This window comes from Procambarus clarkii, chromosome 11, assembly GCF_040958095.1.
Source record: "Procambarus clarkii isolate CNS0578487 chromosome 11, FALCON_Pclarkii_2.0, whole genome shotgun sequence".
NCBI lineage: Eukaryota > Metazoa > Arthropoda > Malacostraca > Decapoda > Cambaridae > Procambarus > Procambarus clarkii.
In genome coordinates this window covers 14,967,889-14,990,764 of record NC_091160.1, presented here as the reverse complement: position 1 = coordinate 14,990,764, position 22,876 = coordinate 14,967,889, and the positions used below count along the sequence as shown (strand labels likewise).

Below are 22,876 nucleotides of genomic sequence, written 5' to 3'. Positions count from 1 at the left end.
TACAATGGCCAGTCCTCATGTACCTAGTAATTATGTACCTTAAATTATGTACGTAAATTATGTAATTATGTTCATGTACCTAGTAGCTAGTAGTTATAGTGTCAGTTGGGGGTTAATGGGCCAGGCCGAGTGTGCCTGTGCCCCACAAATATCACCCTTATTGCTGACTAGTTGGTATAACGGCTTTTCCCAAACCTCTCTCTCGCCAGAATTATACTGACATGTGAATATCTTTGGCAGTTGATGAATCCTAAATATAAATAATAAATAAATAAATGTTTATTTAGGTAAGGTACATCCATACAAGAAATTTTTACAAAGATTGGTGGACTTATAGATAGATTCATACATTGCATAACTGCATGGCATAACTGGCAATCCCCTCACAGTGTTCAAGTGAGAACTGGATAAGCACCTCCAAAGGATACCCAAGTATGCCAAGTATGCTGCCCTGAGGAACACCAATGTTGATGGGTAGGGTGGGAGAAATTGAATTATTCACAGAAACATACTGGAGCCTGTCAGTGAGGTACGTAGGATTTGAGGTATTGCAGGGGATACAAGACACTGATCACTGGTCTCCCATTTGGTCCTCATTGCTTTATCTTACTATTATTGAATGTCAATAACCGTATTATGCAATTTCAATTTCTTCTATTGCTTTCTTTATTATGCACCCCATACCCATCCCGTGGGCCGTGGTGTAAAGGATTACAGAGGCACATAATCGGTTCAGGACCGGAACCCTCTAGTTCGTTTAGCTAAGCAAATAACAATGTTTGACGCTAGTTACAAAATTATTAATGTTGTATACACATGTACACACACACTCATACATACATATATATATATATATATATATATATATATATATATATATATATATATATATATATATATATATATTATATATATATATATATATATATATATATATATATATATATATATATATATATATATATATATATATATATATATATATATATATATATATATGTATATATATACATATATATATATATATATATATATATATATATATATATATATATATATATATATATATATATATATATAATTATACCAGTATAATCTAATAATATATACTGGTCTAATAAAATAATTATACCAGTTAATACTCTCACTCGTTGTGTTAGGATATGTTAGCTTGATAAAACTGACTGTTCATTGTTGAGAAATGTGTTAACAAACAATATATCTGACTTATCAAGACTGTAGCTTGCTTAGCAAGGAACTTTTTTTAAATTTGGGTTCAGTTTAACTACCGCTCAAGGGATGAGTAATTGGGGCATAATAAAGGAACTAAGCTGATAAAATGAAAGATGGGAAAACAACATTAGAAAGATAAACTCGAGAGACGTTTTCATGTTAACCCGAAAATTATTTGAGGAGCAAGACAGACTGCGGGTCAAGCAATTGGTCTTTATGCTATCGTGATGGGGGATCAGCCATTACACGTGTTAATGACTCTTGTATAGTTGTGTAGTTAAGGACATCAGGGTAAAGGGGTAATGGGCATTGTGGTTGATTGTTCTACCTGGGAATCCTCCACTGTTTTATATCTTATGTATGTATGTATGTACTAACCTAGTTGTGGTTGCAAGGGTTGAACTTTGGCTCTTTGGTCCCGCCACTTGAATACATACACTTTCCATACACTTGAAACTGTGTATGGAATCAGCCTCCACCACATTACTGCCTAAAGCATTCCATTTATTAACTACTCTGACACTGAAAAGTTCTTTCTATAATCTCTCTGTGGCTCATTTGGGTACTCAGCTACACAGAGAATGTCAGAAACGAGGAGAGGCAGAGACAGAGGGACAGGGACAGACGGACAGGGCCAGAGGAGGGACGGGGGAACAGAGGGGGAGCAGTGGGACAGGGAGGGAGACAGGGACAGAGAGGGGGACATGGACAGAGACAGAGACAGAGGGACAGGGTCAGAGAGGGGGACCGGGGGACAGAGGGAGGAGAGGGGGGCAGGAGACCAAGAGAGAGGGGACAGAGGAGAGACAGGGACAAGGGGACAGAGATGGATAGGGGGACTGGAGGAAAGGGAGGGGGACAGATGATGGACAGCGGACAGAAAGAGTGGGCAGGGGGACAGAGAGGTACAGGGGACAGAGAGATGGACAGGGGGACATAGAGGAACAGGGGGACAGAGAGTGACAGGGGGACAGAGAGAGGAACAGGAGGACAGAGAAGAACAGGGGGACAGAGAGAGACAGGGGGGACAGAGACAGGGACAATGGGATAGAGAGGGACAGGGGGACAGAGAGATGGAAAGGGGGGACAGGGGGACAGAGAGGGGGAAAGGGATCTGGGACAGAGGACAGAAAATGTGGGCAAGGGGACAAAGTGAGGGACAGGGGACAAAGATGGACAGGGGGACAAAGATGGACAAGGGGGACAGGAGGAAAGGGGGGAGATGTATGAGGGGAAATGTTTGCGGAAGATGGAGAAGGGGTATTTAGAACGGTAAGTTAGAGAGGGGGCAACTAAGGCCCATCATTGAAAAACAAATGAGCATCATTGCAATAGCAGGAGCCACGCACATCTTTAGCCTGCGTTGTTGAGACATTGTCAATTAAGCGGTGTCCAATAGCAGTATCTTCGGTATTTAAGCGTTACCTTAAAAATACTGGAAATATTGAAAGCTATTAATCCAGATATTAATCCCCTTGTGCAACGCACACAAGAGGCAACAGCTTCTAGCTCTACAAGCCGCAATATAAAATAGAGAATAGGCGATTGTTTTCACTCACAGTGTAATAAACCCACGGACCCACCCACCCGCTGAAGCCGTAAATGCCAAGACATTACTTCCGTTTAAAATTAAGCCGGAATAATCCTCAGGTATGTGGAGGATGTGGGAGGCCTTTGATCAACCACCGACTTCCTGCCCCGTCGACGGGGCCATCAGCCCTCAGTGTGCCCTCAGCCAAAATAATGTGAAACATGTATGTGGGTGTATTAAATATTTTAATTTATTATTTCCAAGATTTAGCTGTTAGCTCTTGGACCCCGCCTTTCTAAGCGTCGGTTGTCTAATGTACCGACTCTCGGCCTCTTTTCCTCCATCATATCTAAACAACATATATTTTTATCTAACACACTCACACATCCCCAAGATGCAGCCTTTAGCAGCTTCCTGACTTTCAGGTTCCTATTTACTGCAAGGTGAATAGAGGCATTAGTGTGTGTATGTTTGTGTCTGTGTGTGTGTGTGTGTGTGTACGTGTGTGTGTGTGTGTGTATACTCACCTAGTTGTGGTTGCGGGGGGTTGAGCTCTGGCTCTTTGGTCCCACCTCTCAACTGGCAATCAACTGATGTACAGATTCCTGAGCCTACTGGGCTCTATCATATCTGCATTTGAAACTGTGTATGGAGTCAGCCTCCACCACATCACTGCCTAATGCATTCCATCTATTAACTACTCTGACACTGAAAAAGTTCTTTCTAACATCCTAGTGGTTCATTTGGGTACTAAGTTTCCACCTGTGTCCCCTTGTTCGCCTACCACCCGTGTTAAACAGTTTATCTTTATGTACCCTATCAATTGCATTTCTCGCAGCCTGTCCTCGTAACTCATGCCTCTTAGTCCTGGGACTAGCCTATTGGCATACCACTAAACTTTTTCAAGCTTCGTCTTGTGCTTTTTTTTTTTTTTTTTTTTTTTTTTGAGATATATACAAGAGTTGTTATATTCTTGTACAGCCTAGTACTAAGTATATGGTGTTTGGCTAGATAAGAGTAAAACTGCTTGTAGATAAGTTTTTCAAAAAATGTTGACAAGTTAGGCAGGATTGATATAGGTCTGTAGTTGTTAACATCTGTGAGATCACCACATTTGTGTACAGGGGTAACTCGCTTTTTTAGGATAACTGGAAAGGTTTGGAGTTCAAGTTCAAGTAGCTTTTCAAAAAATGTTGACAAGTTAGGCAGGATTGATATAGGTCTGTAATTGTTAACATCTGTGAGATCACCACATTTGTGTACAGGGGTAACTCGCTTTTTTTAGGATAACTGGAAAGGTTTGGAGTTCAAGTGACCTGTTGAAGAGCATGAGAATTCTTTGGAGACAATTCCTAACCTATACTTCTTCTCAAGGTCATGTTTTTTATTAATGGGTTTAAGTATTCCCTTTGTAAGCAAGGGATTGTTAAGCCTTTTGGTTATGCTTACAAAAAAGTCACAGGACAGACATTATCAGCAGCAGTTATAAAATTGTCAATAGCAGTTTCATTGTGCAGCCTAAAACTTAACTCCCTTGACTCTAGAGGTATATATATTAGGTTTAGGTTAGGTTTTTTTAATTAAACCAGCCAGGATGAGTGAAGCCATGAAGGGCGTTTTTATTAATTAAAACACCCAAATGTTGGGTGCTTCAGGTGTTGTTCCTCTTGGATGATCTTGTACCTCTCTGTCTCACACCTGTAAGAATGAGTGATATGGTTAAGGGGGAAACAAAGTGCAGGCAAGGCAATGGAGGCCAGTAGTAATCTTAGGGCTAGGATAATTAGAAATTAGAGAAATTAAGTAAGAGAAATTAGCAAGAGAAATCAGGTAAAATTTATTATACTTAACTTTTGTATCATCAGTTTAGTAGTAATTCTTCATCTTCATCATCATCATCTTCACTGTCACAAAGCTCCAGGTAGGGCTCGGAAACATCAACATCCTCTTCCTGGTATCCAAATAAACGCTTTGCATCACTCAGCTTGTCAGAACACAACTTTTGCCCTTGCTTCAAAAGAGCCAAGATTCCACTCTTATTTTTGGTTGATAGGTGCTTCTCTTCAATAGTGTACTTGTTAGGATCCTGTAATATATAGACTATTTAATGGGGTTTAAGACATTTACAAATTTCCCTGAAAATACTAAAGAAATTAGAATAAATAAATAAAGTTTTCGGTAAAAGTTCAAATATATGTAAAACACACCAGTACAGTATATGAAAACCATGGAATTGTCTACCTGTCAAAGTTGTAAATAGCAAGACTTTACTCAAGTATAAAATTCTGCTGGATAAATGTTTATGAAGAACTGAATTGCAACACACATTTAGGCTGTTAGCTTACCTTGCTTAGATATGAAGGAAAAATTCCACATAACAACTCTTCAGTATGTTCGGTTAAAATCTCTCTCTTATTCTTGTAATATGCGAGATAATGCAGCATTTCTTGAACAGTGTGTTGTTGCTCTTCTCTGGATCTCTTCTGAAGCTCCACATCTTCTACTGCCTTCTTTTTTTGAGCAAGGGACACTAATAAAAGAGGAAAATTATATTTACTGCAAGTAAACTACAACTCAATTTAATGTAATTACAGTTTAGGTACTTGCATTATGCATACTATACATAGTTTATTGTGCAGTATCAACCTGATAAAAACCTACGGATTATGATACTGCACCTATTTTACAAACAGTAGTGATGATATTTTACTTCAAAAATAAGTAAAGCTTATCCATTATGCATGCTAAATGTTAGTTATCTTGATAAGGCCGAATTGTAACCCCTGATAAAATGAGATGTAGTTACATACCATTTTGGCTATGATGAGGCAATAAATTGTGCCATGGCAGGATACCTTCTATTGCATCCTTTTCACTGAGAATTTCAGAGTTTTCACTATTGTAGATTTTTATGAAGCCTTGAAGCTTTTTCCTATCACACTCATTTCTGTGCCGGAGTGAAGAGCGCATTTTACTGGATGCTGCAAATAAAGTTTTTTGGCTGAAAGTTTTAAAGTTGTTAAAAAAATTTCCTCATCATTTACCTACATAGAAATTATAGACAAGAGCTAAATAGAAATTGCTTCAGAGTTAACAAAGAAATAGTAAGCCTACCTGCATCAGTGGCAATCAGATTTTTGCGATGCCTGATAGAGTCTGCAACTGCCTCGATAGAATATTTTATGTTCTTCGAGGTTGTTCCAGTGTTTAACTCTAACTCCTTACAAATCATTTGTAGGTCAGATCGCCATTCTTGAATCAATGACTTTTGAACATCAAGTTTGTCGATCTCATTTGAAACTGTTATTTCCGTCTCTCTGGCCTATTTGAAAATATAATAAATTTAATGAACAAATCACATTAACCATGATGAGTGGTTCGAACCTATGGGCTTGGCATTCCCAGATGCTTGCTGTAGTTGAATGCGCCACAACATGGTCAAAAGAATTGCAACCTAGGGTACTAATGAACCCACAATTCAATTTTTGTTAATTATGCACCCCCATACCCATTCCATGGGCGGTTGTGCATGCAGTTTCCCATGTACTTGGTCTGTGTCCTCCAGTAGTTTTACCTCTGATGGCCCTTTCAATACACATAGAATTCATATTATTGTGATATATCAATACATGGAGAAAGACATTGAAATGGGGGCATCAAAGGCAGAACTACTGAATGACAGAGACCGAGTTCATGGGGGAATTGTGTGAAACCTGGTTTGGCTTCAGTGGAAGCCTTGGGATCCTTGTGGGTGCAGTAGTACTCCAAGTTGCAATTCATCTGACCATGTCGTGGCGTAGTGAACTAGAGCATGCATCTGAGAGCACTCAGTGCATGGGGTTCAAACCCTCATCACAGTTCCCGTGATATATCACGATACTGTGATTTCTCTGTGAACACATTTGATATATCTCGGAATCATACATTTAGGTTAATTAAATACTATATACTTTATACAAATTAACCTTATTGATATATTGAAAAAGTTCAAGCAGTTAATTCAAGGAAATGGTCGCTAATTTATAATGGAAAATATATGTAGTACATGATCTGAACACATAACTAACCTATAAATGCATTATAATACCTTTCACATATAAATGCATTATAATAAGTTTCAAAATAAATACAAATAAATAAAATAAATATATATTATTTTTAGTACCTTTCTGAGTCGAGTAACTAATGCACGAGCCAGTCCATCAATTTTTCGATGGTTCCAAAAGACTGCACCCTCTGTGAGTTCTTCTGTTCTTTCTGAGAAAAATATTTATAGCAATGAACATCTTGAAGAGCATAGATTAATAACAGTTTCATAACATACCTTTACTCACCACGACCAACTCAAGTTTGACCAATATGTTTTCATTCTTTTATTGATTATTTGAGGGAGTTGATACTTATTGAATACTGAATACAAATCGCATTATACTGATTACAGGGCAGGTAAAATAATAAAAAACTTGATCAGATGAACCATATAAACAAATACCAGCTTTCAGCATGTTTTTAGTTGTAGAGTTGTATCGTGAGAGGTATGCAAACACTTGCTCTGCCTCTTCCCCTAAAGTCATGCCACTTCCTTCTTGCCACCGCCCTCCATACAATACCTTTAACATAAAAGTATACAGTAAAAAAAAATTCAAATTATTGTACAAAAATTAAAAGCCTCCTACTATATTAAATGATACGTATATCATTAATCTTAAACAATCAGAAATCTTAAATTTTTTACACAAACTGTACTTATTATATTTAATGTAATGTATACATTACATTAAATTTAATTAGTATACATAAATGTAATGTTATATTTTTATTTACCTGACAATACCAAGCATGTCCTTTTGCATGTAGGACTCCTAAAAATGGCTTTGCTTGACCAATGTGAAAATGTGATTGTTTCTGAGCCACAGTTAAGGCCCATGGCCAATATTTGCAAATTATGTCTTGACAAATAAACTTTACGTATTTGAAATACATAATTTGCAAATAGTGGGCATAACTGTACAGCTCTCCTTGATACATATTCAAGGTGTGGAGGATAATACCATGTCGACAGGAGGCCATGCTGATTCCTGTTTCATCCAAACTTTGGAATGAAAGAGGCTTATTTTGAGCAGCTTTCCATGTAGACACTCCACACGTGTGCTTACTCTGTTTGTTAAACAAAAATATTTATAGTAACTAAATACCCAGTTGGTGAGCATGATTATAATTATGTAGGACGGGTAGAAGGTAGAGATTATTTTGCGCGATAGGCATTGTTGTTGCACATAAGAATTTCTATGGGTTATATTTCCTTATTCAATATATATAAACTATAATGAAAAAATACAAAAATGGCCACCATATGTTATAGTCGCCAAACAGTTATTAGGTAAAATTGAAGGTTTCTCAATATATAATAAAACTCACCTTAGTTTTCAAGCTCTGAATAGTGCCAACATGAGCTTGAACATCTTCATCTTTGCTGAAGATACTATCAGAATAATAGGGGTTTCTGATACCTCTGCAATGATAATTCAGAAATAATTATTTATTGTCTGTAACCACTATAATATTAAACAATGGGTAATGGGGTATCAAAAAATGTTTTATATGAAGAATTCTGATGCACTGCTAAATTTTACATAAAACAAAAATTTACATGGTGTTAGATAAATAAAATGATGATATGGATGCAATTGAAAGGCAAACTATAAAGACATACTCAGTTAAAAAATATGTCATATGACAATGTATATTTATATGTGCATACTTTATTTATAAGAACATTAATTTGAAGACAATATAATTCATTATAATATAGTGTGTGTAGAGAACAAAAGAATACTATACATTAAGTATCTGTAAAGCACATTTTATTACCTCCCAACTTTGTTGTAGCGATACAGCTTCTTGTTGCCATCAATATGTACTGCTAAAGGGGTTTTATCACAAGCAGGACACTCATTGTCAGCTTCTCCTCTAATTTTTCTCAGCTCATATTGCTGGAATCGCCATTCGAAGAACACTCTCTTCGAAGTTATATAATTAATGGGTCCAATCTAGGAATAGAATTTTTTAGATGGTGACATTTAAAATGCATATTATGACATAAGATAAATAAACAAAAAAAACATTCCATTTTGTGTTTGAACAAAATTAAAAACTAATTATTAATAAATGAATATACATTACTACAAAATTTTGATAATTTTTGTATTGAAATATAAAACTGAAAATATTAAGAATAACGGTATCAAAACATACACGCCCACGAGAAGCACCAAAGGATTCCAGTGCAGTGACTAATGCCCGAAATGATGTTCCAGGACAATTTCTTTTGATATGGTGCCATGATTCAAGCAGACTGGTGCTGTAGAATGTGCTGCTCTTTCCTAATGATGAATAGAAACCAGACTTGTGCATGGTCTTGCCTAGTTGTTGATGCTCATATCCACAGTGGCATGTATAGATTGGAGTATAGAGGTCATACCTTCCTGTAGTTTAAAATACAGTGCATTGAGTGGTGTGGCGACTTGCTAAAATAGTGATGTAAAAATTAACATTTATAGCAACAAAAATTTCAAAATGTATTGTGATTCAGGAATATCCGGTAATGGAAATAAAAGGGTAAATTTTAAAGTTTATTTACCCATTATAGTGATGAAGATGCAGAGATTGCTGGAGCTTGAAATTTTAAACTTGCAATCTGTGCAGTTGGGGCAAGAATTTGGTGGTTGGGCTGGTACAACAGGTTCTGGTAACAAAGAAAAGGAAGACAGTTTGACAAAATGAGTTTTATGGAAAAGAATTTCAGACTGAATATTTCATTGTTTCTTGATTGTACAAAATATTGACATTATTCTCCAGATAATGACTGAGAAATTCACAGAAAAGAAACAATCAGACGATTAAATCAATCTATAAAACCAAGTGTCAGGTTTAAACTTTAAGACTTCTCCAAATGTTGTAATGACTGAAATGAAACATTTATTCATTTTATTTTGTTATACCAAGATAATCGTAGCTCTAGACTGGGATTGGGAAGTAGAAGTAATCTCGGAACAAAGTACGGATTTTATACAGGTATCGTATACTTACTCCAGTGAAAGATATTTCCTTCAGGGCACACAGTTTGTGTCGGGTCTAATGGCTCATAAAAGCCATTTTTCCAATATAATCTGTGGTGGAAAGGCATGAGAAAATGTTGCATTTGGTCACAAATGTGACACAAAAATGCAAAACAGTCTTCACATTTGATGCTTGCCTCACAATTTGTACATTGTACACAAATTTTACCTGATGAAAAAAGGGGTAATTATTTATACTAATTTTAAATACTGTATACCTAACATTTTAAACAATCTGAAGTCTAAATGTATTAATAGAGTGTCATTAATTTGCATATGATGCTTATTATACAGTATAACCTTAATGAACACAGCAATATTTAATTTACCTTTATCTGGAACACCCAACTCAGACAATGTCCAATCGAACAGCATTGCCCTGCTTTCTCCCCAATTAATCTCTGCATTTTTTCTTCTTTTTTGCCAGTCAGAAACACTTGGCTGAGAATCTTTAATTTGTTCAAGTTCTGCAGCAAGTACTTTGAAATATGGGATTAAAAATTAGTAAGAAAAATTTGTAAGTGAAAGGAATGATTAGTATAATATGTTAAACAAAATTTCATAGGCATTAAGCACAATTTTGGTACATAATATTTATGACGTGTGTCCATTAAATAAACCCTCATTTAAATACCAACAAATGATGTTGGGACATACCAACATCAAATGATTCCAAAGTTTCTTCACCAGCTGCCAAATAACTTTGAGTGTACGTTCTGCCACTAGTAGAATAGCCCGCATTTTGAATGTGTGGTGGTGAAAGTATAGCAGGCAGAATGTCTGGGTGGCACATTTGAAGATTTAAGCATGGTACATAATTGCAAATTGTATACAAGTATTAATATTTTCAGACAAATCTCAAGATATTACTATAACTAACTTTATGCTACCAAGTTGTTCAGTGTTATAGTAATTTAATCTCCATAATTGTCTAGCATACACTTAAAAATAGGCAACAAATATTATTGGAAAGTACACAAATAACAGCTGTAGAAATATTGTTAAAAAAATAATAGAAGATTACCATCAGATTGGGGTGCAGCTGGTCTTTGTTTTGAATTAATGTGTGATACATCCTGTATGTTATCTTTTTTCTGTTTCTTGTTTGTCACCTTTATTGAGTTTGGTTCCTCCACGTTTAAGAGTCTCTTCAAGTACTCATTTCTTTGTATCATTGCAGCACGTGCTTTCTGGTACTCACGTTCAAGATGTTCTCTAGTCATCACTGCTATTCTCCGGTGAAATTCTGAAGAGAAAATAATAGTGTTCGAAGGAAAAGTACAAGAACAAAACAAGAAAATTATGCTTATGCAAAATTATGCTACAATGTACCTATTAATAATCTTAAAATTTGCTACAAATTACCTACTTATAATTATGTGTTAAATTATGGACTTTCCCATAATGATATGCATGTTAGTGGCATTACCTATACTGCCTACCTGGAGCCCCCTAGAGAGATAGTGACACAAGTTAAGGTAATCCCTTTAGTAAGGTGCTGGGTCAACATAAATAAGCTATAACTAATAAGGACACAAATCAATATGTTCATTTAACAGTGGTATTAACATTTATATAAATATAGCTAAGAATAAGTTTTTACAAATGTAACAAAGTGAAAGAAATGTATGAAAATTTTGATGATATATTAAAATGCTCATTGATTGAACTTGTCTTCCTATATATAAAGTATAAAAATAGTAAACACAGTACCATTATTGTTGTCTGTAGTTATTTTTGGAACATCTGGTATGTACAGCATACTGTCAAAATCCGATGATCTATCTGAAAAATTGATTGGTAGCGTAAATATTTGAATTCATTGCATAGCCTTTTATACAAACAAAAAAGAAAAATTGTACAGAAAAGCTAACACAACATTATAACACCTTTCTGTGGTACTTTCTATGGTACAAAAGAAAACAAACCTTAATTATAAAGGAAAATAAACTGACAGAAGAACTATGAATACTGCTGAAAATACTTTCCACAAAATATCTGAACCAAGGGATAGTACCCCGAGATTTGAAATATGAAAATTTCACCCTTACAGTATTTAAAAAAAAAGCAGAAAGAGTTAAGCACAAAACTAATGTCCGATCAGCTAGGTATAACACATCTGCAAGCTCATGGCGAAAATCCTAAGGGAGGGAATCATTTACCATCTTTCAGTGAAAAATCTTATTCAATCGACACACCATGGTCTTCTTAAAAACAGATGCTACCTTATAAACCTCCTCACTTTTGGGACATGGTAACATGGTACTCAGATAAAGGGTTTCCGGTGGATGTAGTATACATGGATTATGCTAAAGACTTTAATAAGGTACCACATGGAAGACTAGCAAGGAAATTACAGGTTCATGAAAAAAATTGTAAAGTGCACAAAACAATAGTTAAAACAAAGAGAGCAAAAGGTCATACTAAATGGGAATGAATATGAAGAAATGTGTTAAGTTGAGTACCTCAGGGGTCCATTTTTAAGTCTAAAATATTTTTCATATATTGAACATCTATGATATAGAAAAGAATATAATCTAATCAACCACATCCTCATATTTGCAAATGCCTGGCATTTCACGAGCACTTTGTCCGGGGTTTATATTCTAGCCGGGGAGGATTTACTGGGTTAGGCTAACCTAACCTAACTTAACCAAACCAAACCAAGTATCTCAAGTTACAAATATCTCTGGGAATTCATATTATCTGCTGTTGTAGAATTGACAAAATGGACAGTGTCAACAAAATTATTCCCACATACTCCGTCACTATGTGATGGAGTACACATAGAATAGGGACTGAATTGTCCCTGACAGGGACAATTCTGTAACAAATGTTCTAGCATAAAACTTTGTACAGTTTAGTAATTCCTTACCATTTGATGTACTAGGTAGATCCATGTTTGGTGAAGTTTTATAGCTGGAGCTGGAAGATCCTGTCGAGATGACTTCTTCAAAGAGAATAGCTTCAACACATTGTGTCTTGAGTCTTCCAGTACTTGGCCTACAGTTACCAGATCTGATTTACAGAAACTAGTGAACTATGGAGATAAGATTGTTAATAATATACTTTTTTTGAGATTCATATGACTTGCAGCTTAAAAACCAATCTTATTTTAAAATAGTACACTAAAGTACATAGCAAATTGCGAAATTCGTAGTTTTTTAACTACTTTAAAGCTAAATTCTCAAGCTTTGAAAATAAGCACAATTTGCTATTTTAAGCGGAATCTGGCAACTCTGATTTAGCATGTAAACATTGACTTGCATTCACAATGTAGTTATTTATTTTTCAACAATTTAAAACGAGTTATGAAAATACATACATTGGTACATTATTGCAAAGGCACTATACTATATATATATATATATATATATAAATTGTTGCAAGTCGAGCAACAAATATTTTACATTGAACAACAAATGAGATTGGAAAAGCAGTATTGCCAAAATAGACCCCAGACACACCCTGTGGGTAGTAATGGACCCCCATACCGACCCTATGAGGGGTAGTGGACCCCATAATAACACTATGGGCGATAGTGGACACTATACAAACACTATGGGCGGTAGTTGACTTCATAGAGACCCTGTGGGCGGTAAGGGACCCCCTATCGACCCTGTGGGCGGCAGTGGACCCCCTATCGATCCTGTGGGCGGCAGTGGACCCCCTACCGACCCTGTGGGCGGCAGTGGACCCCTACCGAACGTGTGGGCGGCAGTGGACCCCCTACCGACCCTCTGGGCGGCAGTGGACCCCCTATCGATCCTGTGGGCGGTAGTGGACCCCCCCCATATCGACCCTGTGGGCGGCAGTGGACCCCCTATCGATCCTGTGGGCGGCAGTGGACCCCCTACCGACCCAGTGGGTGGCAGTGGACCCCCTGCCGACCCTGTGGGCGGTAGTGGACCCCTACCGACCCTGTGGACGGTAGTTGACTTCATAGCGACCCTGTGGGCGGTAGTGGACCCCATACCGACCCTGTGGGTGGCGGTGGACCCCATACCGACTCTGTGGGCGGCAGTGAACCCTATATACTAATCCTGTGGGCGATACTGTACCCTATAGTCATCCTGTGGGGGCAATGGATGCCATACATATCCAGTGGGTGTTATTGTACCCCATACTTATTCTGTGGGTGGTTGGAGCCCCATACCCATCCTGTGGGTTATAGTGGACCCCATACTCATCCTGTGGGTGGTATTGGACCCCATACCTATCCTGTGGGTAGTTGTGAGCCCATACCCATCCTGTCGGTGGTAGTGGACGCAATACACATCCAGTGGATGGTATTGGATCCCATACCCTTCCTGTGGGTGGAAGTGATCCCCATACCATTCCTGTGGGTGGATGTGACCCCCATACTCATCCTGCGGGTGTTATTGGACCCCTTACCCACCTAACAGGTGGTAGTGGACCCTATACTAATCCTATAGTTTCCAATATTCCACACCATACCATCCTGTTTGCAGTAGTTTACCCTATATACATTCCAACATAACATCGTTTTCTGTTAGCGTTCCTACAAAACATTCTTTAAAGATTTCTAAAGCACAAACTATGGTATATAATATTGATTGGTGAAGCACTTATTCTATGTAATAATTTATTGTGCTTATTATAATTTACTAAGAACAACTAATATTTCTCAAAACAAAACTACGAGCCTTCAATAGGATGTAGCTGATCTGTAATATTATAAGAGCATGGACAATAGTAGGTGAATTTCACAACCCATGTGGGACCTGAAAACTACAATTTTCGTTATAATTGAACCAATCACGACTATTCAGCTTACTACGTTGATGGACGAGTACTGTGAGACGTAAATTGGTACGTGAGGAAGAGTTTGAGCCTTGGTAAAAAAGTTAACTGGGAATATATCACATATGTACTAAATCACATTCCACATATTGACTTTAAGCACTAGTCATATATGTACTGTCTTGTGTGAGAACGGGTTGCCCCAGATAGGGTTACCACACTAAGAATGTGGCCCCAGACTGTTACCACGCTAAGAATGTGGCCCCAGACTGTTACCACACTAAGAATGTGGCCCCAGATAGGGTTACCACACTAAGAATATGGCCCCAGATAGGGTTACCACACTAAGAATGTGGCCCCAGATAGGGTTACCACACTAAGAATGTGGCCCCAGACTGTTACCACGCTAAGCATGTGACCCCAGATAGTTACCAAGCTACGAATGTGGCCTCAGATAGTTACCATGCTAAGAATGTGACCCCAGATAGTTACCACGCTAAGAATGTGGCTACAGGTAGTTTTCACGCTACGAATGTGGCCCCAGACAGGGTTGCCACACTAAGAATGTGGCCCCAGATAGTTACCACACTACGAATGTGGCCCTAGATAGTTACCACACTAAGAATGTAGCCCCAGAAGGTTACCACGCTACGAATGTGGCACTAGATAGCTACCACACTAAGAATGTGGCCCCAGATAGTTACCACGCTAAAAATGTGGCCACAGATAGTTACCACACAAAGAATGTGGCCTCAGATAGTTACCACGCTAAGAATGTGGCCCTAGATAGCTAACACACTAAGAATGTGGCCCCAGATAGTTACCACGCTAAAAATGTGGCCACAGATAGTTACAACACTAAGAAATTGGCCCCAGATAGTTATCACACTAAGAATGTGGCCCTAAACACGGTTGCAACACTAAGAATGTGGCCCCAGATAGTTACTACACTACGAATGTGGCCCCAGATAGTTACCACACTAAGAATGTAGCCCCAGAGAGTTACCACACTACGAATGTGGCCCCAGATAGTTACCACACTAAGAATGTCGCCCCAGATAGTTACCACACTAAGAATGTAGCCCCAGATAGTTACCACGCTAAGAATATGGCCCTAGATAGTTACCACACTAAGAATGTGGCCCCAGATAGTTACCACACTAAGAATGTGGCCCCAGATAGTTACCACACTAAGAATGTGGCTCCAGATAGTTATCACACTAAGAATGTGGCAATAAACAGGGTTGCCACACTAAGAATGTGGCCCCAGATAGTTATCACACTACGAATGTGGCCCCAGATAGTTACCACACTAAAAATGAAGCCCCAGATAGTTACCACGCTAAGAATGTGGCCACAGATAGTTACAATACTAAGAATGTGGCCCCTGATAGTTACCACACTAAGAATGTGGCCCCAGATAGTTACCACACTAAGAATGTGGCCCCAGATAGTGTTACCACACTAAGAATGTGGCCCTAGATAGTTATCACACTAAGAATGTGGCCCTAAACAGGGTTGCCACACTAAGAATGTGGCCCTAGATAGTTATCACACTAAGAATGTGGCCTCAGATAGTTACCACACTACGAATGTGGCCCCAGATAGTTACCACACTAAGAATGTGGCTCCAGATAGTTACCACACTAAGAATGTTGCCCCAGATAGTTACCACACTAAGAATGTCGCCCCAGATAGTTACCACGCTAAGAATGTGGCCACAGATAGTTACCACACTAAGAATGTGGCCCCAGATTGTTACCACATTAGGAATGTCGCCCCAGATAGTAACCACACTAAGAATGTGGCCCCAGATAGTTACCACACTAAGAATGTGGCCTCATACAGTTACCACACTAAGAATGTGTCCCCAGATTATGTTACTACACAAAGAATGTTCCCCCATATAGGGTTACCACACAAAGAATGTGGCCCCAGATAGTTACCACGCTAAGAATGTGGCCACAGATAGTTACCACACTAAGAATGTGGCCCCTGATAGTTACCACACTAAGAATGTGGCCCCAGATAGTTACAACACTGAGAATGTGGCCCTAGATAGGGTTGCCACACTAAGAATGTGGCCGCAGATAGTTACCCCACTAAGAATGTGGCCGCAGATAGTTACCACACTAAGAATGTGGCCCCAGATAGTTACCACAGTAAGAATGTGGCCCCAGAAATTTACCACACTAAGAATGTGGCCCCAGATAGTTGACACACTAAGAATGTGGCCCCAGATAGTTATCACACTAAGAATGTGGCCCCAGATAGTTACCACACTAAACATGTGGCCCCAGATAGTTACCACACTAAGAATGTGGGCCCAGATAGTTACCACACTAAGAATGTGGCCCCAGATAGTGTTACCACACTAAGAATGTGGCCCTAAACAGGGTTGCCACACTAAGAATGTGGCCCCAGATAGTTATCACACTAAGAATGTGGCCCCAGATAGTTACCACACTAAGAATGTGGCCGCAGATAGTTACCACAATAAGAATGTGGCTCCAGATAGTGTTACCACACTAAGAATGTGGCCCTAAAAGGGGTTGCCACACTTGGAATGTGGCCCCAGATTGTTATCACACTATGAATGTGGCCCCAGATAGTTACCACACTAAGAATGTGGCCCCAGATAGTTACCACACTAAGAATGTGGCTCCAGATAGTTACCACACTAAGAATGTGGCCCCAGATAGTTACCACACTACGAATGTCGCCCCAGATAGTTACCACACTAAGAATGTAGCCCCAGATAGTTACCACGCTAAGAATGTGGCCACCGATAGTTACCACACTAAGAATGTGGCCACAGATTGTTACCACACTAAGAATGTCGCCCCAGATAGTAACCACACTAATAATGTGGCTCCAGATAGTTACCACACTAAGAATGTGGCCCCAGACAGTTACCATACTAAGAATGTGTCCCCAGATAGTGTTACCACACTAAGAATGTTCCCCCAGATAGGGTTACCACACAAAGAATGGGGCCCCAGATAGTTACCACGCTAAGAATGTGGCCACAGGTAGTTTTCACGCTACGAATGTGGCCCCAGACATGGGTGCCAAACTAAGAATGTGGCCCCAGGTATTTACCACACTAAGAATGTGGCCCTAGAGAGTTACCACACTAAGAATGTAGCCCCAAGAAAGTTACCACGCTACGAATGTGGCCCTAGATAGCTACCACACTAAGAATGTGGCCCCAGATAGTTACCACGCAAAAAATGTGGCCACAGATAGTTACAACACTAAGAATGTGGCCCCAGATAGTTACCACACTAAGAATGTCGCCCCAGATAGTTACCACACTAAGAATGTAGCCCTAGATAGTTACCACGCTTAGAATATGGCCCTAGATAGTTACCACACTAAGAATGTGGCCCCAGATAGTTACCACGCTAAGAATGTGGCCACAGATAGTTACCACACTAAGAATGTGGCCCCAGATAGCTACCAAACTAAGAATGTGTCCCCAGATAGTGTTACCACTCTAAGAATGTGGCCCTAGATAGTTATCACACTAAGAATGTAGCCCTAAACAGGGTTGCCACACTACGAATGTGGCCCCAGATAGTTATCACACTAAGAATGTGGCCTCAGTAAGTTACCACACTAAGAATGTGGCCCCAGATAGTTACCACACTAAGAATGTGGCTCCAGATAGTTACCACTCTAAGAATGTCGCCCCAGATAGTTACCACACTAGGAATGTAGCCCCAGATAGTTACCACGCTTAGAATGTGGCCACAGATAGTTACCACACTAAGAATGTGGCCCCAGATTGTTACCACATTAGGATTGTCGCCCCAGATAGTAACCACACTAAGAATGTGGCCCCAGATAGTAACCACACTAAGAATGTGGCCTCAGACAGTTACCACACTAAGAATCTGTCCCCAGATTATGTTACTACACTAAGAATGTTCCCCCAGATAGGGTTACCACACAAAGAATGTGGCCCCAGATAGTTACCAAACTAAGAATGTGGCCCCAGATAGTTACCACACTAAGAATGTAGCTCCAGATAGTTACCACGCTAAGAATTTGGCCCTTGATAGTTACCACACTAAGAATGTGGCCCCAGATAGTTACCACGCTAAGAATGTGGCCACAGATAGTTACCACACTAAGAATGTGGCCTCTGATAGTTACCACACTATGAATGTGGCCCCAGATAGTTACAACACTGAGAATGTGGCCCTAGATACGGTTGCCACAATAAGAATGTGGCCGCAGATAGTTACCACACTAAGAATGTGGCCGCAGATAGTTACCACACTAAGAATGTGGCCCCAGATAGTTACCACAGTAAGAATGTGGCCCCAGAAATTTACCACACTAAGAATGTGGCCCTAGAAAGTTACCACACTAAGAATGTGGCCCCAGATAGTTACCACACTAAGAATGTGGCCCCAGACAGTTATCACACTAAGAATGTGGCCCCAGATAGTTACCACACTAAAAATGTTGCCCCAGATAGTTACCACACTAAGAATGTGGCCCCAGATAGTTACCACACTAAGAATGTGGCCCAAGATAGTGTTACCACACTAAGAATGTGGCCCCAGATAGTTACCACGCTAAGAATGTGGCCACAGATAGTTACCACACTAAGAATGTGGTCCCAGATAGTTACAACACTAAGAATGGGGCCCTAGATAGTTATCACACTAAGAATGTGGCCCTAAACAGGGTTGCCACACTAAGAATGTGGCCCCAAAAAGTTATAACACTAAGAATGTGGCCTCAGATAGTTACCACACTAAGAATGTGGTCCCAGATAGTTACCACACTAAGAATGTGGCTCCAGATAGTTACCACACTACGAATGTGGCCCCAGATAGTTACCACACTAAGAATGTCGCCCCAGATAGTTACCACACTAAGAATGTAGCCCCAGATAGTTACCACGCTAAGAATGTGGCCACAGATAGTTACCACACTAAGAATGTGGCCCCAGATTGTTACCACATTAGGAATGTCGCCCCAGATAGTAACCACACTAAGAATGTGGCCCCAGATAGTTACCACACTAAGAATGTGGCCTCAGACTGTTACCACACTAAGAATGTGTCGTCAGATTATGTTACTACACTAAGAATGTTCCCCCAGATAGGGTTACCACACAAAGAATGTGGCCCCAGATAGTTACCAAACTGAGAATGTGGCCCCAGATAGTTACCACACTAAGAATGTCGCACCAGATAGTTACCACACTAAGAATATAGCTCCAGATAGTTACCATGCAAAGAATGTGGCCCTTGATAGTTACCACACTAAGAATGTGGCCCTAGATAGTTACCACGCTAAGAATGTGGCCACAGATAGTTACCACACTAAGAATGTGGCCCCTGATAGTTACCACACTAAGAATGTGGCCCCAGATAGTTACAACACTGAGAATGTGGCCCTAGATAGGGTTGCCACACTAAGAATGTGGCCGCAGATAGTTGCCACACTAAGAATGTGGCCCTAGAAAGTTACCACACTAAGAATGTGGCCCCAGATAGTTACCAAACTAAGAATGTGGCCCCAGATAGTTATCACACTAAGAATGTGGCCCCAGATAGTTATCACACTACGAATGTGGCCCTTGATAGTTACCACACTAAGAATGTGGCCCTAGATAGTTACCACGCTAAGAATGTGGCCACAGATAGTTACCACACTAAGAATGTGGCCCCTGATAGTTACCACACTAAGAATGTGGCCCCAGATAGTTACAACACTGAGAATGTGGCCCTAGATAGGGTTGCCACACTAAGAATGTGGCCGCAGATAGTTACCACACTAAGAATGTGGCCCTAGAAAGTTACCACACTAAGAATGTGGCCCCAGATAGTTACCAAACTAAGAATGTGGCCCCAGATAGTTACCACACTAAGAATGTGGCCCCAGATAGTGTTACCACACTAAGAATGTGGCCCTAAACAGGGTTGCCACACTAAGAATGTGGCCCCAGATAGTTATCACACTAAGAATGTGGCCCCAGATAGTTACCACACTAAGAATGTGGCCCCAGATAGTTACCACACTAAGAATGTGGCTCCAGATAGTTACCACACTAAGAATGTGGCCCCAGATAGTTACCACACTAAGAAGATCGCCCCAGATAGTTACCACACTAAGAATGTAGCCCCAGATAGTTACCACGCTAAGAATGTGGCCCCAGATAGTTACCACACTAAGAATGTGGCCCCAGATAGTGTTACCACACTAAGAATGTGGCCCCAGATTGTTATCACACTAAGAATGTGGCCCCAGATAGTTAACACACTAAGAATGTTGCCCCAGATAGTTACCACACTAAGAATGTGGCTCCAGATAGTTACCACACTAAGAATGTGGCCCCAGATAGTTACCACACTAAGAATGTCGCCCCAGATAGTTACCACACTAAGAATGTAGCCCCAGATAGTTACCACGCTAAGAATGTGGCCACAGATAGTTACCACACTAAGAATGTGGCCCCAGATTGTTACCACACTAAGAATGTCGCCCCAAATAGTAACCACACTAAGAATGTGGCCCCAGATAGTTACCACACTAAGAATGTAGCTTTAGACAGTTACCACACTAAGAATGTAGCCTTAGACAGTTACCACACTAAGAATGTGTCCCCAGATTATGTTACCACACTAAGAATGTTCCCCCAGATAGGGTTACCACACAAAGAATGTGGCCCCAGATAGTTACCAAACTAAGAATGTGGCCCCAGATAGTTACCACACTAAGAATGTCGCCCCAGATAGATACCACACTAAGAATGTAGCTCCAGACAGTTACCACGCTAAGAATGTGGCCCTAGATAGTTACCACACTAAGAATGTGGCCCCAGATAGTTACCACGCTAAGAATGTGACCACAGATAGTTACCACACTAAGAATGTGGCCCCTGATAGTTACCACACTAAGAATGTGGCCCCAGATAGTTACAACACTAAGAATGTGGCCCTAGATAGGGTTGCCACACTAAGAATGTGGCCGCAGAGAGTAACCACACAAAGAATGTGGCCCCAGATAGTTACCACAGTAAGAATGTGGCCCCAGAAAGTTACCACACTAAGAATGTGGCCCTAGATAGTTACCACACTACGAATGTGGCCCCAGAAAGTTACCACACTAAGAATGTAGCCCCAGATAGTTACCACGCTATGAATGTGGCCACAGATAGTTACCACACTAAGAATGTGGCCCCAGATAGTTATCACACTACGAATGTGGCCCCAGATAGTTACCACACTATGAATGTAGCCCCAGATAGTTACCACGCTAAGAATGTGGCCACAGATAGTTACCACACTAAGAATGTGGCCCCAGATTGTTACCACACTAAGAATGTCGCCCCAGATCGTAACCACACTAAGAATGTGACCCCAGATAGTTACCACACTAAGAATGTGGCCCCAGACAGTTACCACACTACGAATGTGTCCCCAGATAGTGTTACCACACTAAGAATGTTCCCCAGATAGGGTTACCACACAAAGAATGGGATCCCAGACAGTTACCACGCTAAGAATGTGGCCCCAGATAGTTACTACGCTAAGAATTTTGCCTTTGATAGTGTTACAACACTAAGAAATTGGTTCCAGATAGTGTTACCACACTAAGACCACACCAGCAGTCTCCGTGGCGTAGTGGTAAGACACTCGCCTGGCGTTCCGCGAGCGCTATGTCATGGGTTCGTATCCTGGCCGGGGAGGATTTACTGGGCGCAATTCCTTAACTGTAGCCTCTGTTTAACGCAACAGTAAAATGTGTACTTGGATGAAAAAACGATTCTTCGCGGCAGGGGATCGTATTCCAGGGACCATAGGATTAAGGACTTGCCCGAAACGCTGCGCGTACTAGTGGCTGTACAAGAATGTAACAACTCTTGTATATATCTCAAAAAAAAAAAAAAAAAAAAAAAAAAGAATGTTGAACCAGATAGGGTTACAACACTAAGAATGTGGCCCCAGATAGTTACCACACTAAGAATGTGGCCCCAGATAGTTACCACGCTAAGAATGTGGCCCCAGATAGTTACCACGCTAAGAATTTGGCCCCAGATAGTTACCACGCTACGAATGTTGCCCCAGATAGTTACCACGCTAAGAATGTGGCCCCAGATAGTTACCACGCTAAGAATTTTGCCTTTGATAGTGTTACAACACTAAGAATTTGGTTCCAGATAGTGTTACCACACTAAGAATGTTGAACCAGATAGGGTTACAAC

General features: G+C 40.0%; 1 protein-coding gene and 1 non-coding gene across 3 annotated transcripts; one reads left to right on the top strand and one right to left on the bottom strand.

Moving 5' to 3' along the window:
- Positions 1-7,278: 7,278 nt before the first annotated feature.
- On the bottom strand, positions 7,279-11,114 carry LOC123753694 (uncharacterized). 2 transcript variants are annotated; one of them, XM_069323170.1, is made up of 9 exons: positions 10,907-11,114; positions 10,540-10,662; positions 10,212-10,361; positions 9,854-10,051; positions 9,405-9,509; positions 9,020-9,249; positions 8,636-8,814; positions 8,183-8,276; positions 7,279-7,921 (listed from the first exon to the last, which is right to left on the bottom strand). In XM_069323170.1, exons 1-9 carry the CDS (start codon positions 11,103-11,105, stop codon positions 7,520-7,522), a joined length of 1,680 nt encoding a protein of 559 aa, XP_069179271.1. In that variant the 5' UTR covers positions 11,106-11,114; the 3' UTR covers positions 7,279-7,519. The 2 variants fall into 2 exon arrangements, with proteins under 2 accessions (XP_069179271.1, XP_069179272.1); XM_069323171.1 differs by lacking the exon at positions 10,540-10,662.
- Positions 11,115-17,789: 6,675 nt separating this feature from the next.
- On the top strand, positions 17,790-17,897 carry LOC138363830 (small nucleolar RNA SNORA5). Its single transcript, XR_011228149.1, has one exon. It is a non-coding gene; the product is annotated as a small nucleolar RNA SNORA5 (small nucleolar RNA).
- Positions 17,898-22,876: the final 4,979 nt, after the last annotated feature.